Below are 20,691 nucleotides of genomic sequence, written 5' to 3'. Positions count from 1 at the left end.
AGTGAACTTTTGCTTTGAAAATTTGGATTCGATGTTGAATTGAGATTCTGACGTAGGTGAAAATTTCACTCATATAATATTGCAAAAAAAAAAATAATAATAACTGCAACAGATTTAAACAGATGTGGCCAGCAAGTTTATCGAATTCATCTTACCGAATTTTACGAAGATAAGTTTTTAGTTACTTACTGGTTGCTTCAGTCTAAGAGAAGAATTTATGTCGCTGAAGAAATCCTAGTTTTCCAAATTTTTTCAAATAAAAATCATACACCCTGATTAAAAGTGAATGTATAATAACTGACCATTAGACCTGTATCATAAAGCAGGTCGTATCATACGTGAATGTGTTCATTTTTAGTGTAAATCTATAGCTAAACAATAAAAAAAAATGTATGTTCTAGTTAATCACAGCAAACTCGTTGGGTTAAGTTAAGTTACGTTAGAGTAACTCTTTCTTAAAAAAGCTAGGATCAGCATCCATCTGATAACGTCCTAAATGTTCTTCCTTAAGCATAAAATACACGTTTCCAACACCTTTCTAATTATGAACTGAGTTCAAGATTTTTATGGCATTCTTCAGCATGCTATGCTTTTTTTTCACACTCGCGCGCGCGCGCGCGCGCACACACACACACACACACACACACACACACACACACTAGGGGATCAGAGTCTATAAAGAGGAACTTTCCAGATGCTAAAGGAATAATAAATAAAGATATAAATTAATATATACTGAGGTGAGTTACGAAGAGAAGATTTTATTTCTCCATAAAAATCATCACAAAACAACTTGCGCTTAGAATTAAAGAAGACAATTTAGCCTACGGTTAAGCTTTTCAAACTTTTTCTACTCAAGATAAAAAAAAAAAAGAAAGAATAGTTTCGGATGTCAAGCCGTTATGTTTCATTCTTAATAAAGTATTAAAGAGTTAAAAGCAGTTCTTGTCTCTTAAAATCCACTCTGATGATACTTTTTGTATATTGACACTTTCCCCTTCCTCATAAGTGATGGGTTTATTGAATACTAAAAGTGTCTGGCGACCGAAAATCTATAGTAGTTTATTTCGACTATGATAGGTTTAAAGTGATGGAAATTCATTTCCGGATTTCATAAATTTGACATCTGAAAAAAAAAAAATACATAAACGTTTAAAAAAAAAAATGCGGTGCTATCTTGAACCTGTCACGCCTTTCCATTTCAGAAACATTGGCCCACAGGGAAGAAGTACTGACTTGTTAGTACTATCTCTGTTGTTAATGATAGCTGATCAGGATCTATATCATCATTCTATATAACCGATTGTGTAGTATCATGTGTCAGAAGAAAATAGTCCTTTTGAGGATTTCTAAAAATTCTCCATAGCTTCCCTTTTTCTAAAATCTCGTTCTTTGATTTCATACAACTCCTATTTCACAGTCTGTTTTTCTTTTGTGTTATCCTTTATTCAATTAGCTTGAATAGGATAGTAATGAGCATCTGTAGATTAATCGGTTTTGACGATGCTTTTTGGCTTGAAAGACCTGGGTTCGAATCCCGTCCAGGACTTGAAGAATCTTTATCAGGGGATTTTCATCTGAAAGTCAGTTGCCTTTCTCAACAGGTTTTTTTTTTTTCTCTCCGAGAAAGTCGGGTTTTTCTTCCTACAAATCGGCGAGAAGAACACGCTCGCTATACAGACATAAGAAACTTCAGAAATAAAGATTAACCATCCTGTTAATAGATAAAAGATAAACCACCCTGTTCCGTTGGACCTGGTTTCGAAAGCCTGCATGGTACGCTCTCGGTCTACGCGTAAGCGTAAAATAAAAAAGTGTAGGTATGAAGCTCACTAATTTAGTTTTCCAAAATTTTCTTAATAATCATTTTTCTTTAAATACGAAAATACTGTTCAATTTTCTTCCTTCGATATTTAAATTCTACAGTTATATTAATTTCTTCAGAATGGTATGAAAATTTTGAATGCGAGATAGATTTTATACGAATTCCATATATCATCATGTAGAAGTTGCTCTCGAAGTGTCTGTGTATTTCTATCTCATGCTTGCCTAGAAGAATAGTCACTAATGAGAAAGTCTATAAGGAAAATGCTACATACATTAAGCTTTGAAAATGCACTGCTTTGCCATTACAGTATTGTGGATTAGTTGTTTGACATTGTGAATATTCATCGTTTTGCATTCGAAAAGTATGATTGAGTTTCTATAAATGATAAAATGAGCCTTCGTCTTCCTGTCCAAGAACCTTACTGCAAATTTTATCAAGACATATCTAACAAAACTCAGGCTGCAGTTTTTTTCACCTTGCAAATGCTGTTGCTGCCACATTCGCATATATCAACAGCCCTTTGGTTCTCCAACTGATTCGACGTTTCCACACACAAATTGATGGACAGTATTGCACAATCTTCTTCATTTTTATTGGAATTCTACACATTAAGGTTGTAAACCTATAGTAGACATTACTACCGTAGGTAGATTACTGGTTAGTTAAGCAGAAATTCTCTCTCTCTCTAGGTTCTCTCTCTAGCTGGTTTTTCCGTTCCACTCTTTGTATGAGACTGGCTAACTCATCCTCATTTAAAGAGTTCTTGTGAGGGTTCATCACATCCTGGCAATTCGAGCCCAGATTTTCCAAACGACGGACGAGTATCGCCCGAAGATGCTGTTCACTCAGCCTCCCTATCAGTAATGGTGGTGCTGAGAGGGAAAATATCCAGTGATTTCAATGTAGCCCTTCATAGCACAGTCGTCAATGATAAAAATGACTGGATATTGCCCCTCTTAGTATCTCCACCATTATTTTGTTTGGCCAGGTGAATACTTCTCCACTCTCCAACAACAAGTTATGGAGTTTCGAATCCCACCAACCACGATAACTGTAAATGTCTTTTGGTGATAGATGATTTTCATTTTTCGGTGGATGAGACCACTATCCTGCCTATTGAAGGTCTGAAATGCTTGAAAAAGGAGCAGGTTTGTCTTAGAAGCAAAATTTACGGATCTTAAGTTTCCTCACGCATCTCCTCTCTTCCTCTTCCAACAAATGTAGTGTTGTTGTTTCTTCGGCAAATATTTCTGTAGAATTACAGATAACCTGATGAAAACGGAGACTGTTTTCTATGGGGAAGAGAAATGGATAATGGAAAATTTCCCCTTACCTGCTTTTCTTAATCATCTGATTTTCCTGGTTGAAGGAAACAGAGTGAAGCTGTGTACTGCTTTCCGATTGCACTGATCCGTTTTCTCACTTTTCTGTGGCCCTATTAAACGGCAATATTCTTCCGGTGTCCTATTTAAAAGTTATATTTAGCTCTGCTGCTTCCCTCATATAAAGTATATCTATTGGTTCTGAGGGGGGGGGAATAACGAATATTTAGTTAATGTATGTGAGAGAAAAGCAAGAAAACAAAATAGAGAGGGAGAGAGAGAGAAAGAGATAGAGATATAGCAGTGGACACCAAGAACCTGTATCATAACTAGGGTACATTGTTCATGGTGGCGGCAACCTCCGCGGCATATGTCCTACTTTGTATGGAGACTCAGGTGCATTTATAACTACTTCGCTTGTATTTGAGGTATCCCCAAGCTTGTAGTGTTCGGCATCTAAGTACGGGAAGTAAGTTCAGGTGACTGATCGGTCGCAAGAACATTGACTTCATTTACAAGTTGCAAGCAGTGAGATGTGGCGACTACATTGAGTTATGTTACTTGAAGTCTAGTATCAAGAATACGCCTTTGGTAGTTGAGCAGCTTCCAATGATGTTTTTTTTTTTAATAAATAAATAAATAATATCACAAGTTTCTTTACATTTTCAAATTAATCAGAATTGCGATATCATACTAAATAATAATCACAAGAAAGTTGCTATTCTATAATTGTGATATTTTCCACACCCTCCATCTATAAAGTTATGCAAAGGAATTGAAAAATAAACAACGCTGACAACAATACCATCTAAGGTACAGAAGACTGAAAGTAGTCAGTACAACATTCCGTTTCTGATTTTAAACAATCCGATTTACATATTTGATGTTTTTAATCGGAATGATAAAGTTCGAAATATACCCAGCACAGTTATAATCGAATAACTGATACATTGTGATTAAACTGCAGTAGCAATAACTATTTTTCAGACTCATCATGTGGCAATCATCCCCGGTAGTGGAGTTGGATGGTACGTTCTACAAAACTATAATAATAAAATTTGTCCTAAGTTTGGAATAGAATTACAAACTTCATTCTTTTACATTTTATCGACAATGAGAAATTTATCTTCCATATTTACTTTGGAAAACAAATTTGGGAAAATATACATATGGCAGTAATAATAATAAATTAAATTTAGACAGCCCCTAATAAATAATAAAAATATATACTGAATTTAAAAAAAAAAATAGTAAGCATTGTTAGAAGGGAAAATTTTAGTGCTGAAGTTGCGTTAGCGTTTGGTATAGTAACTTACTATACCTAACATGTAGCTACTTATTAGTAGCTAACTCCTATACATACCTCCATCCATAAATCATGAAGTATTTATATTTATTGAAATTATGTTATGAAATTTATTATTTTATATTAAATATGTAAATATTTCATAAATATATAATGATCAAATATTTGATTAGTATTATGTATTCAACAAATATGATGTATATTAATACATCGGGGCTTGAATATTAGGAAAAGGAATGAAGCCAGCAGGTCCAGTATCACCCAAATTGTTTTCTGCATTGTTAGAAGTCCTTAAGAATGTGTCATGGGGAAACTATGGAATTAACATGAATGGAAGAAATCTAAATAATTTACATTGCCATTGTTCTGATAGCAAAATATAAAGAATGTCTCAGAAAATATTAAATGATCTTGGCGGAGAAAGCAGGGGGAAAAGGTTTAAAGATTAAAATAAAGAAAACTTTAGACAAATTCACATCAAACTGAACTAAAGTTAGCAGATAATCCTATTGAAGTTTAAATTTACCTTGGAAAAACAAAATAAAGAAATAAATAGAAGAAAAATGAAGCGGTTTAGCTAATTAAATATTTTCTCTAGGCGATCTACCTGATAGTTTTAAAAAGAAAACTATTTAATACGTGCATTATTCCACAGTTTACTTATGGAAGTGAGACATGGAGAACAGCAATAAAAAAATTTTAAAAAAAACAGAAATACAGATTGCGAGCAACCCAAAGAGTTAGAGAGAAGAATGCTCTACATAACAAAAAAAAAAAAAAAAATAGAATTACAAATAATAGAATTAAAGAAATGACTGAAAGAGAAGATTTTGTTGATGATTGTAAAGCAAGCAAATAGTAATGAACTGGCCGTGTTAGCCGATTAATAAATGAACGATGGATAAAATTAAACGCTGAGTTGAAGAGAAAGAAAGAGAGAGAGAAGCAAAGATCGCAGAAGACAAGATGGAGAGGTGATCTACAAAAGTTTGGCATAAGATAGTGGAGATTAGCTAAGGAAAGACAACTAGAAATGTATGGGTACTGCCTATATCCGACAGTGATGATAGAAAGAAGCTGAAGATGAAAAGAAGAAGAAGATGATGATGGAGTATTGTGTAGATGGTAGATTGTGTAGTGTATTGGTGAACAGCTTAACATGGATAGTGGATTATGTACTATGTCAGTGGTGTAGAGTGTCCTTCCTCGATGAGGCCTTGAACTCCATTAAGATTGTCTATTTACAGACAATCATTTTCAATTATTAAAGAATAACGGATTGAAAAAAAAATCTGAATGTATTCTTAATTTAATATTTTTAAAATGAATCATTAATTTGCAATAAACGCTATTTTAGGAAAAATTCTTGAAAACGACTGACCGGCTGAGGAATTCTCAATCATTTTCAATTATTAAAGAATAACGGATTGAAAAAAAAATCTGAATGTATTCTTAATTTAATATTTTTAAAGTGGATCATTAATTTGCAATAAACGCTATTTTAGGGAAAATTCTTGAAAACGACTGACCGGCTGAGGAATTCTCAATCATTTTTTCTTATTTCATCACTATAGTGTCTTATTAAAACTTAATTAGATTAAAATAGTTAAATTTCAATTTAAGATCTTCTAAAGAACCAATATTTCAATCTGCAAAATGGATAACAACACTACATCCAATTGTTTCGTTAGAATGGCATAACCATTTTATTTTTGCATACAGAAATGGCGGAGCAAATTATTTTAATTTTCGTGTGTAGAAAACAAAATGGTATATAGTTACATTTAAGTAATAGCGATACTGTTAAAGAATAAAGAAAACAATGAGTCAGTGTCTTTAAACAAATTTATAAACTCCTTTAAAATATATGGATACACTGACTAAAATCTGTAAGATTTCGGACGAAGCCGTTGGATCAAGCCAAATTAGGGCTCTATTATTTATTCATATATGTATTTTCTGGTATTGAATAGCAAAGAATTAGTGAAAATTTAGTTTCCACATGTAAACATTTGGTTTTCAAAAAATCGTAATTTCCTAATTCGGATTTTTTGACTCATTAAACAAATATATTTAACTTTCCATATTTAACTAGTAAATAATCTAATGAATTTATCGCAATGAAGCATGTTACAATATTCAAAATTTATGCTGTCTAGCAGTAGTTATAAAAATTTATGTTATAAAAACGCTGTCGAATTAAAAAAAAAAAAAAAACGGGAGTAAAGTCGTAAAAGAGAGTATTATGCATGGACACAATATCTCGGAAACCCCAGTGGTAATGTGACCTTAATAAAAGAGACCCACTGAGACGTTGATTCAGTTAGGATGGCCAGGAAATGTTCGGAAAATACCTGTCTTCTTAAAAACTCGCCTTTAATAATACAAACTGCGGGGAGTCGCTTTTCCTTAGGAAGATGAAGAGCAATTGAGGCAGCTTTGACTTTGACAGACAAATATTTTTGAGAACTTTCGTACTGTGTTCTGTTATATTTCCTAGAGCCAAGGAACTGAATCTAGTCATGGAATATCTGAATACAAATACCACTACGGTTATTTGTATTCAGATGATAAAATGGTGACTTGCACGTCTGTGGCCTATTTACAAATGACAGCGGCTGAGAATAGTAGAAGAGATGAGTGAGAGAATATTAATCAGGCCAGGAAAGATAGCCCTATTGTGATGAACTGCTTGCGTTATCGCCAGAGAAAAATGAGACATATAACTTTTTTATTACATTGTTTTTTTTTTATTGAAGAGACGTATAGATGATGGAAATTTGAGGAATTTACGTACTATTTCTATTAACATTTGTTTCTGGTAAAAGAATTTCTCTATCTGGGACTTCTAGATGCGATCTTTTCCAAGTCAATTATTTCAACTCAGCTTGATTTTCCAGACGAATAAAAACTAAGCTGCCTAAATTAGCAAACAATTCGTTTTCAGATTTCTTATAAGAATTTAATACAGTCTCATAAAAAATTTTAAATTGTCCAAGACAGCTGGATAATTGATGCGTTTATTTTAGATTACTGCAAGAGAGTTCATGAGGTGTTAGTATATTTCTAAAGATATAAGAAATAAGTCTGTCTGTTATGGAGCATGGAAAAAAATAGCTGGAATTTTTGATGAAAAAAAAATGGAGTGCCTTCTAAGAGACCAGCAGTCTAAATCAATATGTAGGTGAAAGATCTCCGAATAAAAATGATTCGATCAACTATTGATCTGAATCCTTTAATCAGAGACATAAAAACCTGCACTATCCCTGTGATAGCAGATTAATGGTTGAGCAAAAAAAAAAAGTTCTGATTTTTCTGGGACTTTATGTAGCATTTTTTTCTCTGTTACTGCCACAGAAGTGCATTTACACATTTAGCACAATTTCTCCACCTCCCCTCCTCTTCAAAGTGAATCTCATCCAGTTCAACATCCCTGAAATTTCAAGGAAGAGCTCAGAGAAGACATCTAGTTTATCATGAACTGTTTATTAGCCGCTCCAGCAGACTGTTCAGTGAATTACAATGTGTAGGGTTATGTATTATGATTATTATACATCATGGGGAGGGGGATGTTCTGTTGTCTATAATTTCCATTATCGACGATTATCCAATCTGATGGAACTTTTAGTCTCCTAATGAAAACAAAAAAAGTGATTCATTCTGCCTTAAGATCCATTAAGTAGATAATCTGTAACTAACAAGTCGCTAGTGAATATAAATGTTTATATGTAATACTTTTTTTCTTTTTCTTTTTTTTTGTTTTCAAATATTTTATTTTACTGCTTTTTTCTTTTGATTTATTAGTAATGTCATTTGGTATCTTAAAATATATTTCAATAATTATCAAATCTAACAAACGTGTTATTTAAAGCGAATAAATAAAATATAAATAACTCTTACGTTGACACATAATAACACTGATTTTACTGTGCATATTTTGGATACCAGATATGTGGGAGGACGTTATGCTAGACTGATTATAGCTTACGGGACATGAAACAGTGGCGTAACTACCATGCCGTGAAATCCCGTAATATAGGAGGATGAAATATGAAAATGAACTTTAGTGTGCCCAATAGATGAGGTTGGGGGTGGGGTGCAGTAATACGATAACTATAAATAAGTCAATTTTACTCTTAAGTTGACTAAATGCGTTTGTGAGGAGGATGAAAAAATACAGTTAAGCTAGTGGTTTCAGAATTCTTAAATATAACTAAACACAGGTTGCATGTTTAGTAAAATGATTTTCTTAAAAGAATCCCGATGTTAGTACTGTTTTTTTTTTCTCATAAAAGAATACAAGACACAGTATGATAAAGAGAAAATAAATGCAGAATTTGAAACTCCCATCTATAAAAATATAAAAGGGATTTTAAATTCTATCAAAATTGGAAATTTCGTTCTCCAAAATGTTCTCTTGAAATCCAGAACTTAAGTTACACAAAGAGGCATGTCTGAAACTTAAAGGTATACAAGTAGCATGCATTTGTTTTCATTGTGTATATAATGTTTGTGGCCATTTTAAATCATTTCGAGATCATAGTGTTTTTTGTTTTAAAAACAGCCAGTCTTCCAAATGCTTTGCATACTATATTTATAGATCATTACGGTATTGCATATGTTTACGAACAATAAACAGTTCCTGCGTACATCAGTGTAGAAAGAACTGTTTTATCATTTTGATTATTATAATTTTAGAAATACGGAGTTATTTTATATGATTTTTTTCTTAAAAAAATCTTTATTTTCAAGACGATTATAAATGAAAACATGAAACGAATGGAAAACGTGAAAAAACTCGTGAAGTTTTATCTTCAAATGCTCAAGATGCGATCTAGGATTCTGTGCAAATATTCAATAAACCACTCAATTCTTGCCATGTACTCTGCAATTATGACCCTATCAACATTAACAGCTGCAGGCACTTCCCCCTGTCGGCCTGGTTGGCCGAGTGGGTAGCGTATCCGCTCTCCAGCCAAAAGGCTGCGGGTCCGAATCCCGTCGTGGGCATGGATGTTTGTGATTGTCTATGAAAATACTAGTGGTGGTGGTGGTGGTCGGCGGTAGATGGCATTGTTGTAGATGATGAAGGTAGTTGCGGTTGGTGGAGGTGGAGTGTTGTAGAGTAGGTACCCTCCCTCCATGAGTCTCTGGACTCCCTGAAGGCGTTATGTAATAATAATAAAAGTACATCGTTCAAAGATGTGACAACGGTGAAGAGTTTACCTGGTCTGCCATTATTCTCACAAGAAAAACTCACAAGGACTTAAGTACAAAATTCTAGGTGGCCAAAGAATTGGTCCTGGTCGTCCTTAAGCTTCAGAAGGTTTTGTGTCCAAGACTGCCCAGCCAAATAGACATGATTCGGAGATCCAACTTCGTTATTGGAAATTGATTGTCCAGGGAAATCTTCCATTAACTCCAGTATGTCCATTTACGTGATGGAACGCGTACATGGACACGTTGTTTTTGGAAACGTCGAGTAAAATTTCCTGCCACTTGGGTGCTCAGTTCATCTGATGCGAACATTCTGCTTGTTTTGTTCTTTTTTCTTTTTCTTTTCAGAGAGAGATGAAAAATAGCCTCGTCACTGAAAACGTAGTCAACAAGTTTGACGCCAAATTAAAATCGACTGATGATTCCTCCGTTCCAGCTTCCCGGCAGCTCACGATTGCAGTAAGTTAGAGACAGTATGAATTAAAGTGTAGTCTTTTCCTCACCACTTTCCACGCTGTAGACTGTGGAAGACCAAGCTTTCAACTTGTTCGTGTAATGAATTTTCATGGACTCTTAACAAAGAAAAAAAAATCACGGACGCAATCAAAATTTCCCTGCTAATACGCATATACCTTACCTCACAGGTGCATCTTTTGCAGATTTATTACTAACTTCTAACTGAGTCGGATTTAGTTAGGTCCATCTCATATGTTCTTCTCAAGAGTCATCACTAAACTTTATCATGGACTTCGTCTCATGAACGACAAGCTGAATGGTGCCTTTTGTGACTCCATCTAGACTTCCATAACTACAACGCGGTTCGGTTTCAATATATTTATTTCAGGGTTTTTAGATAAAACTTGATGAGTTTCATTTCTTTTTTGTTTCATGTTTTTATCTATAGCCATCTTGAAAATGAGCTCATGTCTTATCACCCAGTTAATTTATAATAGCAATGCATGATATCATACAGAATAAACGAAATGTAGCGACACGACATTACTGATTTAAACATTTGACACAAATTTTCTAATACATTCAGATGGAGAAGAATTACTGCACAAAGAATATGGAAAATATAGAGTATAGTTCGCGTTCAGTATATTCTAAGACTGTGCGTAACTGTACACGCGAATAAAAATATACTCTCGCCGAGAGTGCATTTTAAGACTTGATCCCGACTGTCTCTCGGGATCAAGCCTTAAATGCATTGGGCAGATTAGGCTAAATTAGGTCTCTGCGCTATACGATGAAGCAAGAAATTTAAAATTAAATAAAATTTTGGAATGTTATGTTGAACAAAAAAAAAAAAAAGAAAATGGCTTCATAATTAGTTTCTATTTTATTAAGTTTTATAGTTAATAAATATATTATTTAATTTTTTATATCGTTTAATAGCATATATTCCCAATACCTAATAATCAGTGGCGGCTCGTAGCTTGAAATCGTGGTTGTGCTGCAACTTTCGAAATATACATACACACTGTAAGTACAGTGTATGTTTGGATAAAATATCAAAATTATGGTAAAAATTTTTAAAAAAATTAAACATGAAAAAATATTGTTTATTATCGATAAAATTATACTGTTTGGTATAATTCAAAATTACTTAAAAATTACAATCCATTATCATAACCCCAATAATGTTCTAAAATAAAAACTATAACAAATGTTATGTCTTTAATTGTAATGTCGAAATATTTAAAGAGACAGAGTAAACACGATAAGCACTACGAACACTACTACTACTGGCTCAAACTGCATATAAACAACAGTGGAACTGCGCGACGGTCACTATGACGTGCACATGCTTGCGCGCGTAGCAATATGACACTGTGGTAAACACAGTGCTGCTAGCGTCTACGATCTCCTAAGCGCTACAAGATGGATTTTTTATGATAAAATTAATGATAAATTTTGATGATAAAATTGCATATTACAAGCAAATATAAATAAATTAATCAATATATTTATACATCGAGAAAAGTTGGGGTGCTGCAGTGCATATGCACGAGCCTCCCCTGCTAATAATGTTAAATTAGGACCTCCATCAAAATTATCACAAAAACAATTATTAGTATTATCTGTACAGCATAAAACAAAACTATTCTGCAAAACAGTAGCAGTTATCATTATGAAAATTTTTTAATAATCCTTTGTTTCCATCAAAATATATTCCGTGATTATTTTCAGAGGAGACAAAGCTCGTTCATGTTTAATAATTCAAAGACTGAGTTGTTGTTGTTGTTTTTAATCTGTGGGCCAAGTTCATATATCTCTCTCATATAGCACTGATCGTTTGCTATTATGGGAAAAAATATTTTAAAAAATAAAAATAAATAAATAAATAATTAAAAAAAAAAATATATATATATATATATTAGGGTTACCAAGTAATTTTATAAACTTGGTTATTTTACTCCTAATCCCAAGTAAGCAAACAGTTAAGTTTGCACCTGAACGTAGCTCAAGTCTAAAGGTGGTGCAACACCAGGGCAACTCATTGTAAAGGTGGGTAAAGCTTCACTATTCTTAGTATTTTCCATAATGTAAAGCACATCTCACTAAGAGATGTGCTTAACATTATGGAAATATATATATATATATATATATATATATATATATATATATATATATATATATATATATATATATATATATATATATATATATATATATATATATATATATATATATAAACACAGTGCATATATAATTTTAATGTATATCATATTTTCTGAATTATTCAAAACCATCGCACGAGTTTAATTGTAAAGAAGTTGTCAATAATATTTACTGAAACTATTCAAAAAAATTTATTTTTGTAGCATTTAGACAAGCAATGCTAGTGTTTAATTTTAATCTTAATTTTATTCTCTAAAATTAGCATAACTCATCCTCTAGATATTATTGATTTAACAATCTTTAATTTAAAAACTCAAAGATCGTGTCTTTGAAAGCCACTACTGGTTATTAATTTACTGTGAATTATACCAGTATGGTATGGTATAAAGAGACTGTCCGTCATCAGGAGTCTAAAAGACTTCATTTATTCATCGAAAACTTTTTTATATAAAATAATAACTCACTCTCCATTATTATTATTATTATTATTATTATTATTATTATTATTATTATTATTATTATTATTATTATTATTATTATTATTATTATTGTTGTTGTTGTTGTTGTTGTTGTTGTTGTTGTTGTTGTTGTTTTAAATTCGAGTATCAAAAGCATCGATAAATGGCAAATACTGTATAGGAAATTCCTGGCGGAGTTAGTGGCCTTTAAATAGTAAAATATTTGCGCAACTTTCGTAGGATTTCTATCAGGCCGCCGTTGAGAGCTAACAGTTCGAAACTGTAGTAAGACCAGTTAAACTCTTAAACCGGCCAAGACGTCTATAGACGTTCACGTTATCATGGATGCGAAGTGCTTATTAAAATTGTAACACCATTGTTATAACAATGAAATATATGATGGATACGAAGCGTATGCGGATGCGTATTTGATCCATAACGGCCGGTAAGGTGGTTAATCAAAAATACTAATAAAAGGCAAATGTATGAACTCCCTTGCAAAGTTCGTTGTTTTGTGTAGAGCAACACCAAGACAAAACGATTTAAAAATGTTGCATTGCCGTAAGCTCTTTGTCAAGTTTTTTTTTTTTTCAACTTTAAAGGCAAAACTGTTTTGATATATAATGATGCATTTTAGCATTCTTTCCATTATTATTTTTTTGCTAATTTTAGAAAATTTTAATTTTAGCTAATGTGTTATTGGAATGCAAAATACCCCACAAAATGATTTCTTTACGTTCATGTAAATAAAGGTTTTAATATTTAAATTCAATCCAATATACGTGAATTCTTTGTACTTGTATTAATTAAACTATATTTTGATATGTTATTGAGGAAACCGAAGCTTTGTGTATTAACACAAAGGTTCAAATAATTAATGCGAATTAAAAATTATGACAGTAAAAAGGCGCTTTTTCATTTATAAAGACAGCCAACGATGTTTGTCTCATGAAGGTTTGAAAAAAGTCTCTTGAGAACTAGATATAATTCAAGATATGGTTCACCAACTGAAAGTTACCAGTAGAAGAATGGAAAGCAGTATCCTTGTGACAATGGAAACAGGAGACTTTCCCATTTAATAAGATCGAGAACAGGTGTCCAGGATGGCAGCAGGCAAAAGGAGACCAAGGAAGAGATTACAAGATGAAATTGTTACGATTGCTGGAATACAATGGATGAGAAAAGCTCAAAACTGAATAGAATGAAGAAATTGGGAGAGACCTTCGTCCACTTGGATTGATCCAGGTTGAAAAAAAAAAAAGAAGAAATTGCTGAAGTGTGTTATTAAAGAATAATAATAATAATAATAATAATAATAATAATAATAATAATAAATCTAAGCAACCTATTTCAAATAAGTACTACATGGTCAACAGCTGAGGACTTTTGCCGTCATTTAAGAGTATGCAATACAAATATAAGGTAGAGAATACTGATAAGTAATTCTCACTACTCTGAAGCAAATGAATCTCGAAAAATTATCCCATTTCTCATCCGCCCAAGACGGACTGAGTCCCCTGATTAGGAGCTTTAGGCAATTTAGTGGCAGCTTGCGTCACTCTAGGAATAAATATTTTACACAGGGCCAATTTGCCTGTTCTGAGGGACGAAAAAAACAGAAAAATTATATATGAACCCAGAGCGGTAGTCTGTTATTTATCAATTACTTTCAATAATCCCGACGGTTCAAGTTATACATTCTCATTGCAGTTTGCCAAACTCAATTTTTATGATATAAATACGTTGTTATATAGAATTTTAATGAAATTCCCACTGAGCTATTCTGGGAGGAAGGAAGGAAATAAATACAGTATTGCATTTATTACCAAAAAGGTTTCTGATAATAAATTACATTATTATCAAAAATAATAAGGTAATTAAATTATATTTCTAGGGACACACAAGACGCTTCTAGTTTTATATAATTCGCACCTGATTCAAGAATATCCATATGATCCTTCTACAGTTGCGTAGTATTTCCATAAAATAATATAAAAAAAAATACAAAGGTAGTTATTCCTCTATCCAGGAAATCTGTGTCGTTCTCCTTTGACCATAATGACGGTAACTGTTTTCTAAGAAAATGTTTCCAATGATATTTGCAATGACCTATAACAGGAGTTCATGCTCCTCTTTCATGAAGCATGAATATGCTACGAAGAACTTCTAAATAAACATTCTTATGCTAATAGCATAAGAATGTTTGCATTGCTGTTTTAGTTCATCTGCTTTATATTTAGATTGTTGATAATAATCTTTTTTGTGGGGGGGGGGGTAGAGTCATTTCCTGGTCTGTTTTCTTGTTCCCGTTCTTTTAAGAATGAAGAAACTGTTCACTTACTTTCATTTATAGCAAGACGACTTCATGATGGGAAAGAACTGTTACTTTCTGAGGTAATCAATGGCTAAAATTCCAAAGAAAAGAATGAAAGAAAACCGATCTAACTAAAGCTTAAAAGGAAGAGTGATTTAGAACCAGAAGAAATAAGACCACTGACTCCAGTTTGTGTTTTTGGTTCAAACTGGAGCCAGTAGTCCTATTTTATTTATACAAATGTTTTGTTAACGGTTTCAACGGACTATAAATGAAAAATTCTAAACGGATGTAATGACATTCAGGTCTGGTGCAGTCTAGATTAGTAGTTAAGCACCTGCTTAGGTTCTTATTACGGTCCTTCATCCAGGTTTCCGCTTTTCTTCTGTGACCCTAGACCAGTTTCCTATATTCTAATCTCTGATTAAGGTTCTACCTAAGCATCCGCTGGAATAAATCTAATTTCTTCCAGTCCTTAGACTACTCGAGCCAACATCCTATGTTCAGACCATCGTAGTGGATAATTGGCCATATACGAGGACCAGTTTTCATCCTGATGTTCTTGTCTGATCATAGTATGTTTTCAGTTTGTGTTTGTAGAATAAAAAGCACAAATTAACCGGAAAGAAAAACTCTGCTACTTCCGTATGAACCTGCTAATTCGCCTTCTTTAAAAGCCCAATTCCGTAAGCAATCTCGGAAATAGGCTTCTGTAAAAGCTAATTTCTGAGATTGCTTACGTCAGCAATCAGATTGGAATGAACGTCTTTTCTAACCAAAGATTAGAAACAAATCTGTAGTAGAATTTTTCTGCAGTATGCAAAAAAAAAAAAAAAAAAAAACATGTCCCCACGTGCAGTTAAACCCACGTACAATTACTAACCTAAATCCCGATGTTTGAGTTAGTAATACAGACTGCTCATTAGTCTAAAGATCAACAAATCAACAGGCAACGTCCTGATCACGAACAGCATTATATAATCATAATTCACCTCCATAAGGTCAGTAGCACATTTCTAAATCTGTGAGCGTTTTTAGACTTAACTATAGCTCTCTTGAGTTATTCAGCAATCAGATAATATATATACCCAGTTATATATATAGTTAAAAAATTCCTATATATATATATATATACACATGTATACAGGAATGCATGTGTGTGTGTGTATGTACACACACACACACACACACACACACACACACACACACACACACACACACACACACACACACACACACACACACACACACACACACATATATATATATGTATATAAGAATTTTTTTTTTTTTTTTTTCAAAACATATCAGCCTGCTACAAGCACGACAGTGGTCTCACGCCGAACAGTCAAATTCCTCTGCCATCAAAGGACATTCACAAAACATTCGTGACTGCAATGGGATTTGATTCTAGAGAGGAACAGCTATTCTTTCGGTAAACGAGACCATTTTATTATGTTATGCTTCTAAATTTCCTATTGTAAGAAAACCTTTGTAAGAAAACCAAACTTAATAAAGGATATTCGACTATTTCTGTGTGATGTCTCATTAAATAAACAGAGAAAGAGGACTTTTTGCTAAAATGAAATAAATACGTAGGCTCTTATTGTCTCTTAAACTGTCCTCTTTATTTTATTTATTTTTATTCGTTTATTTATTATTAATATTTGGATCATTTCACATGCTGTTGAAAAAATGATTATTCATTATTTATTATCTGAATTTTTACGCACCAGCATTTTAAAATGGAAGTTATGTTTCAGTAACAATCATCCTGAAATTTTAAGGAATCGGGCATTCACTTTGGCTTTTTTTTTTTTTTTTTTTTTTTTTTTGCTTATGGAAGTGCTAGTTAGCGCGCCACCTTAACAGTAACTGCGTGACACGGAGTTTTTTTTTTTTTTTTAACGGTGGCATGCAACGATAAGGCATACCGATTGTTTAAATTTTTTTTTCCTCTAAAATAAAACGCTGAATCTTAATAAATTTAATAATATTCTTCCATTTTATTACTTCTCTTTTTTATTCATTTTTTCTCCTAAAGAAATTAAACAATCGTAAATCTAATATTGAACTTCTTCCGGGCATCCGTAACATTTGCTACTATACTATCTTTCACTAAAACAAAGCGCTAATAAAATGTACGTTTTCTTAAATGATTTTTTTTACATCCAAAAGTTTTTACTAATGTAAATGAAATTCATTTTATCCAATCCTAGAAGACAACACATCCAGTCCTGTAAATATCGCCTGGTAATGAATATTTCAGTAATAGATTGGAATACGATGAGTCTGACTCCATGGAGGTTTTTTATAATAATAATAAAAAAATAAAAAAAAGTGATTTCATTCGTTTACGAAATTAGTAAGTACCTATAAACTATAAACAATCGTTTTCTTTCCTCTCAAACTGTAAGTGTACATAAAGTACACAAATATGTAATTTATTTATTTATTATTCAAATAGTTTAATATAAAAAGTAGAAATATTTCTTTCCTTAAGGATACATTGATTATTGCATACGAATCTGTAAAAATCAGATTTAAATATCTTTGGAATTTATTTTATTTTACATATACCGTTATACCTAAATGATTATTGAATTTTAATAATAATCAGATGACATCATTAGATTATACAATAAATTCTCATACATACATACACACATGCAAACGAAATGCAGTTAAGCTACTTAAATTCGATCACATTAATATCGTCTGCTCTAAAATGCACGAAGATTATCTCGGTGTTTCGTGATAAACTCTTGCATGGATCTTAACAAGAATAAATTATTAATATATAATAAAAAAAATCTCTTAATACATCTGAAATTCACCACGATAAATGATATGAAAGTCCATTTCGAAATATTAGCTTCTAGTACTTACCGATAACGAAGACAATGGACAAAATATAGGCCACCTTCATGGTTAATGGCTATGCTGTTTCTGATGCTTTGAAGGAAGTTGATAGACTTTCTCTTGAGTGCTCTTGCGTCTCGCCGGTTTTGTTCTCCTGCCTCAAGCTCTGCGCTAGCTCTCCATTTATATAGGGGAAGGAGATATGCTGCTCTAAGGTTGCGGTGACGTCTGGGAAGGCAAGAGAGGAGGACTAAGAGGAAACTCACGTGAGCAGGTGACTTAAGAACTGTCAGATAAGTGTTGGCCGCTGTGGATGATTTGTCACCGAACAGCATCGAGCCGCGGACTGAACTGACTTGTGACGTATCATGACGTCATGCTTCAGTAAATAATGAATTGCACGTCCGAAAAGATTTTTTATATATTAGAAATACATACATTTAGTGTGGCTATTAGCATTATACGTTTATTGCTGACATGCTCTGAGTTGCTACAGCGTAATAAATCGTCCATGTAGAGATTATAGTAATATTGATATGTGAATATTTTATTCATATGGAACATAAAACATATTTTTATGTTTCGATATGAATGAAGTAAAAGTGGTTGCTATTAATATTGTTTCGTGATATTATTTGCATTCCATGGTAATATTATAAAACCCATATTCATTTTAAATTTGTTACAAAATTTTTTGCCCTTTTACCTCAAATATAAATTGCATATTCTTTATCCTTACATGCTGTAACAGTGTGGTGATAGTCCTCTGGTATGGAATCTAGTCGCGACTGCGAGAGAGAGATAGGAATAAGTGGATCCTAAGACAGTGCAGAAGTACAATAAATTCAGGTAATTTTTCTGAAACATTATTCAGAATTTTCAATTTCTATAAATGTTTCAATTAATGTAAAAGTGGCTCGAATACATATCAGCATATTATAGTGTGAATTCTGCTTTTCGATAACAACTATCCATAAAAACTCTTGATCATAATTCATATTAATATCTATTAATATGAATTATGATCAATTATTATCATATTGTGTCTATTATCATGTTAATAGACATAGTGAGGTGATGGTAAAAGAGATAGAAAGAGAAGGTGTACAATAAAAATCATGACTTTATGAAATTAAGTTTGGAGGTGAGACCTGCGTAACTTTGTGGTAAGTGGCATCAGGCTGCCTAATGAAGAAAGAACGGGTCTGCATTGCTCAGTCGGTTTCGTTTCAACAATGCCTTTTGGCTGGAAAAGTCTTGGTTCGAATCCCGTTTATGACGCGGAGAACCTTTATAACAGCTTTTTTCAAAGCGTTAGGATCTCTTAAATAGAAGTGGAATGCTTTTCCTCTCAGAAACGTGGTTTTCCTATTCCACAAAAAAGCTGGAAAAAAAAAAACCGTAACAGAAATAATATTCTTTCTGGCTTCATAATCTTAATTACTTCAGCCATAATTCGACTATTCTAGATACGATTTTAGAAGAACTGTTTCTAGATCTTTTTTTTTGTTGTTGTTGTAGTTGATGATGATGATGATGATGATGATGATTCCAGAGTTAGCTCATCTTTGTTACAGGAAAGTGTACGAATTTTTAATTAAGTAACTCAGCAAAATATACCATAGAAAACACACAGGTAGTACAAATAAATAAATGGGAACAAATGGGTCTGCAAGTTGCATAAGTTTTACGAATATCTCCCTTATACCTAGCACACTTCGGGAATGAACTCACCTTCAACAAATGGAGATATGAAGCTCAGCTGTATATTTGCTGTCTTTTATACTAGACAAGTTTATAGATAGTTATAAAGCTGTCTGTTATGGATAAAACAGCGCTGTTCACCTCCACTCTCTTTGCGGAACTAAAAGGTGATTAGAGGATCTCTTATATTTTTTTAAGTTCAGAGTCGCAGAGAAAAGTGTCAATGGAGTTCTTAACCAGGTAAAAAGATACTTGCAAAGTTCACATTCTTCTAACATAATGTACTATTATTTCATATTTTAACTTTATTTTATTAATATTTTAATAAAAATAAAATTTAATCAGTATATTAATGCTATTTAATCAGTATATAAATGATTTGCCAGTGATCTACAGGAAATGTAAGTTTACGAAAACTATTAAAAATTGCCGTAATGTATTGGTGCTTTCGAACTATTTGAATGAAGTTGGAATAGGCTTATTATGTAGAATTAACAGCTTTAAGCACGTAAATGTTGCATTTTAGAACAGAGAAATGTTAGTTTGCGTGCCACATTGCAAGGAATGCTGAGGTAATAGTGGATATGGAGTTGAAGCTCAAGGGGACACATTGCAAAAACTGATTAAAACTCAGAAAAAAGTAAGAAGAATATCGACAAGTAGAAATGAGGAAAATATCATGTACAATGCTTTAATTAGGCTACATGTATAGATTTATGCACAGATTTGATTCGCTGGATTTAAACGAGTGACAAGCCTTGGAAAGTATTTAGAAGTCAATTTAGATTGTTCCTTCTCTCTTTCTTCTATTAAATAACTTCCACACTGCGTTTTTGACTTCGCGATAAACATGTGTAAAAATAATAATTGTAATTAATTTTCAATCAACCATGTGCTTGGTTATTTTACTCCTAATCCCAAGTAAGCAAACAGTTAAGTTTGCGCCTGAACGTAGTTCAAGTCTAAAGGTGGTGCAACACCAGGGCAACTCATTGTAAAGGTGGGTAAAGCTCTGATCACTATTCTTAGTATTTTCCATAATGTAAAGCATATCT

At 32.7% G+C, this 20,691-nt stretch overlaps 1 protein-coding gene across 2 annotated transcripts in view; it reads right to left on the bottom strand.

Moving 5' to 3' along the window:
• The window catches only part of LOC150093878 (uncharacterized), a 59,466-nt gene extending 41,408 nt beyond the window's left edge, over positions 1 to 18,058 (bottom strand). Inside the window, exon 1 of one of the 2 annotated variants that reach the window (XM_090412857.1) lies at positions 17,960 to 18,058. In XM_090412857.1, coding sequence (XP_090268983.1) covers positions 17,960 to 17,999 — 40 coding nt within the window. In that variant the 5' untranslated portion in view covers positions 18,000 to 18,058. Of the gene's footprint in view, positions 1 to 14,688; positions 14,800 to 17,959 lie in introns of those variants that run through there. The other variant, XM_090412858.1, reaches the window with a different exon arrangement.
• Positions 18,059 to 20,691: the final 2,633 nt, after the last annotated feature.

Source organism: Typopeltis vanoorti, chromosome 23 (assembly GCF_054136105.1).
Source record: "Typopeltis vanoorti isolate ZY-2024b chromosome 23, IOZ_Tvanoo_1.0, whole genome shotgun sequence".
NCBI lineage: Eukaryota > Metazoa > Arthropoda > Arachnida > Uropygi > Thelyphonidae > Typopeltis > Typopeltis vanoorti.
Note: the sequence above shows the minus strand (reverse complement) of the source record. Positions and strands in the feature narration are given on the sequence as shown.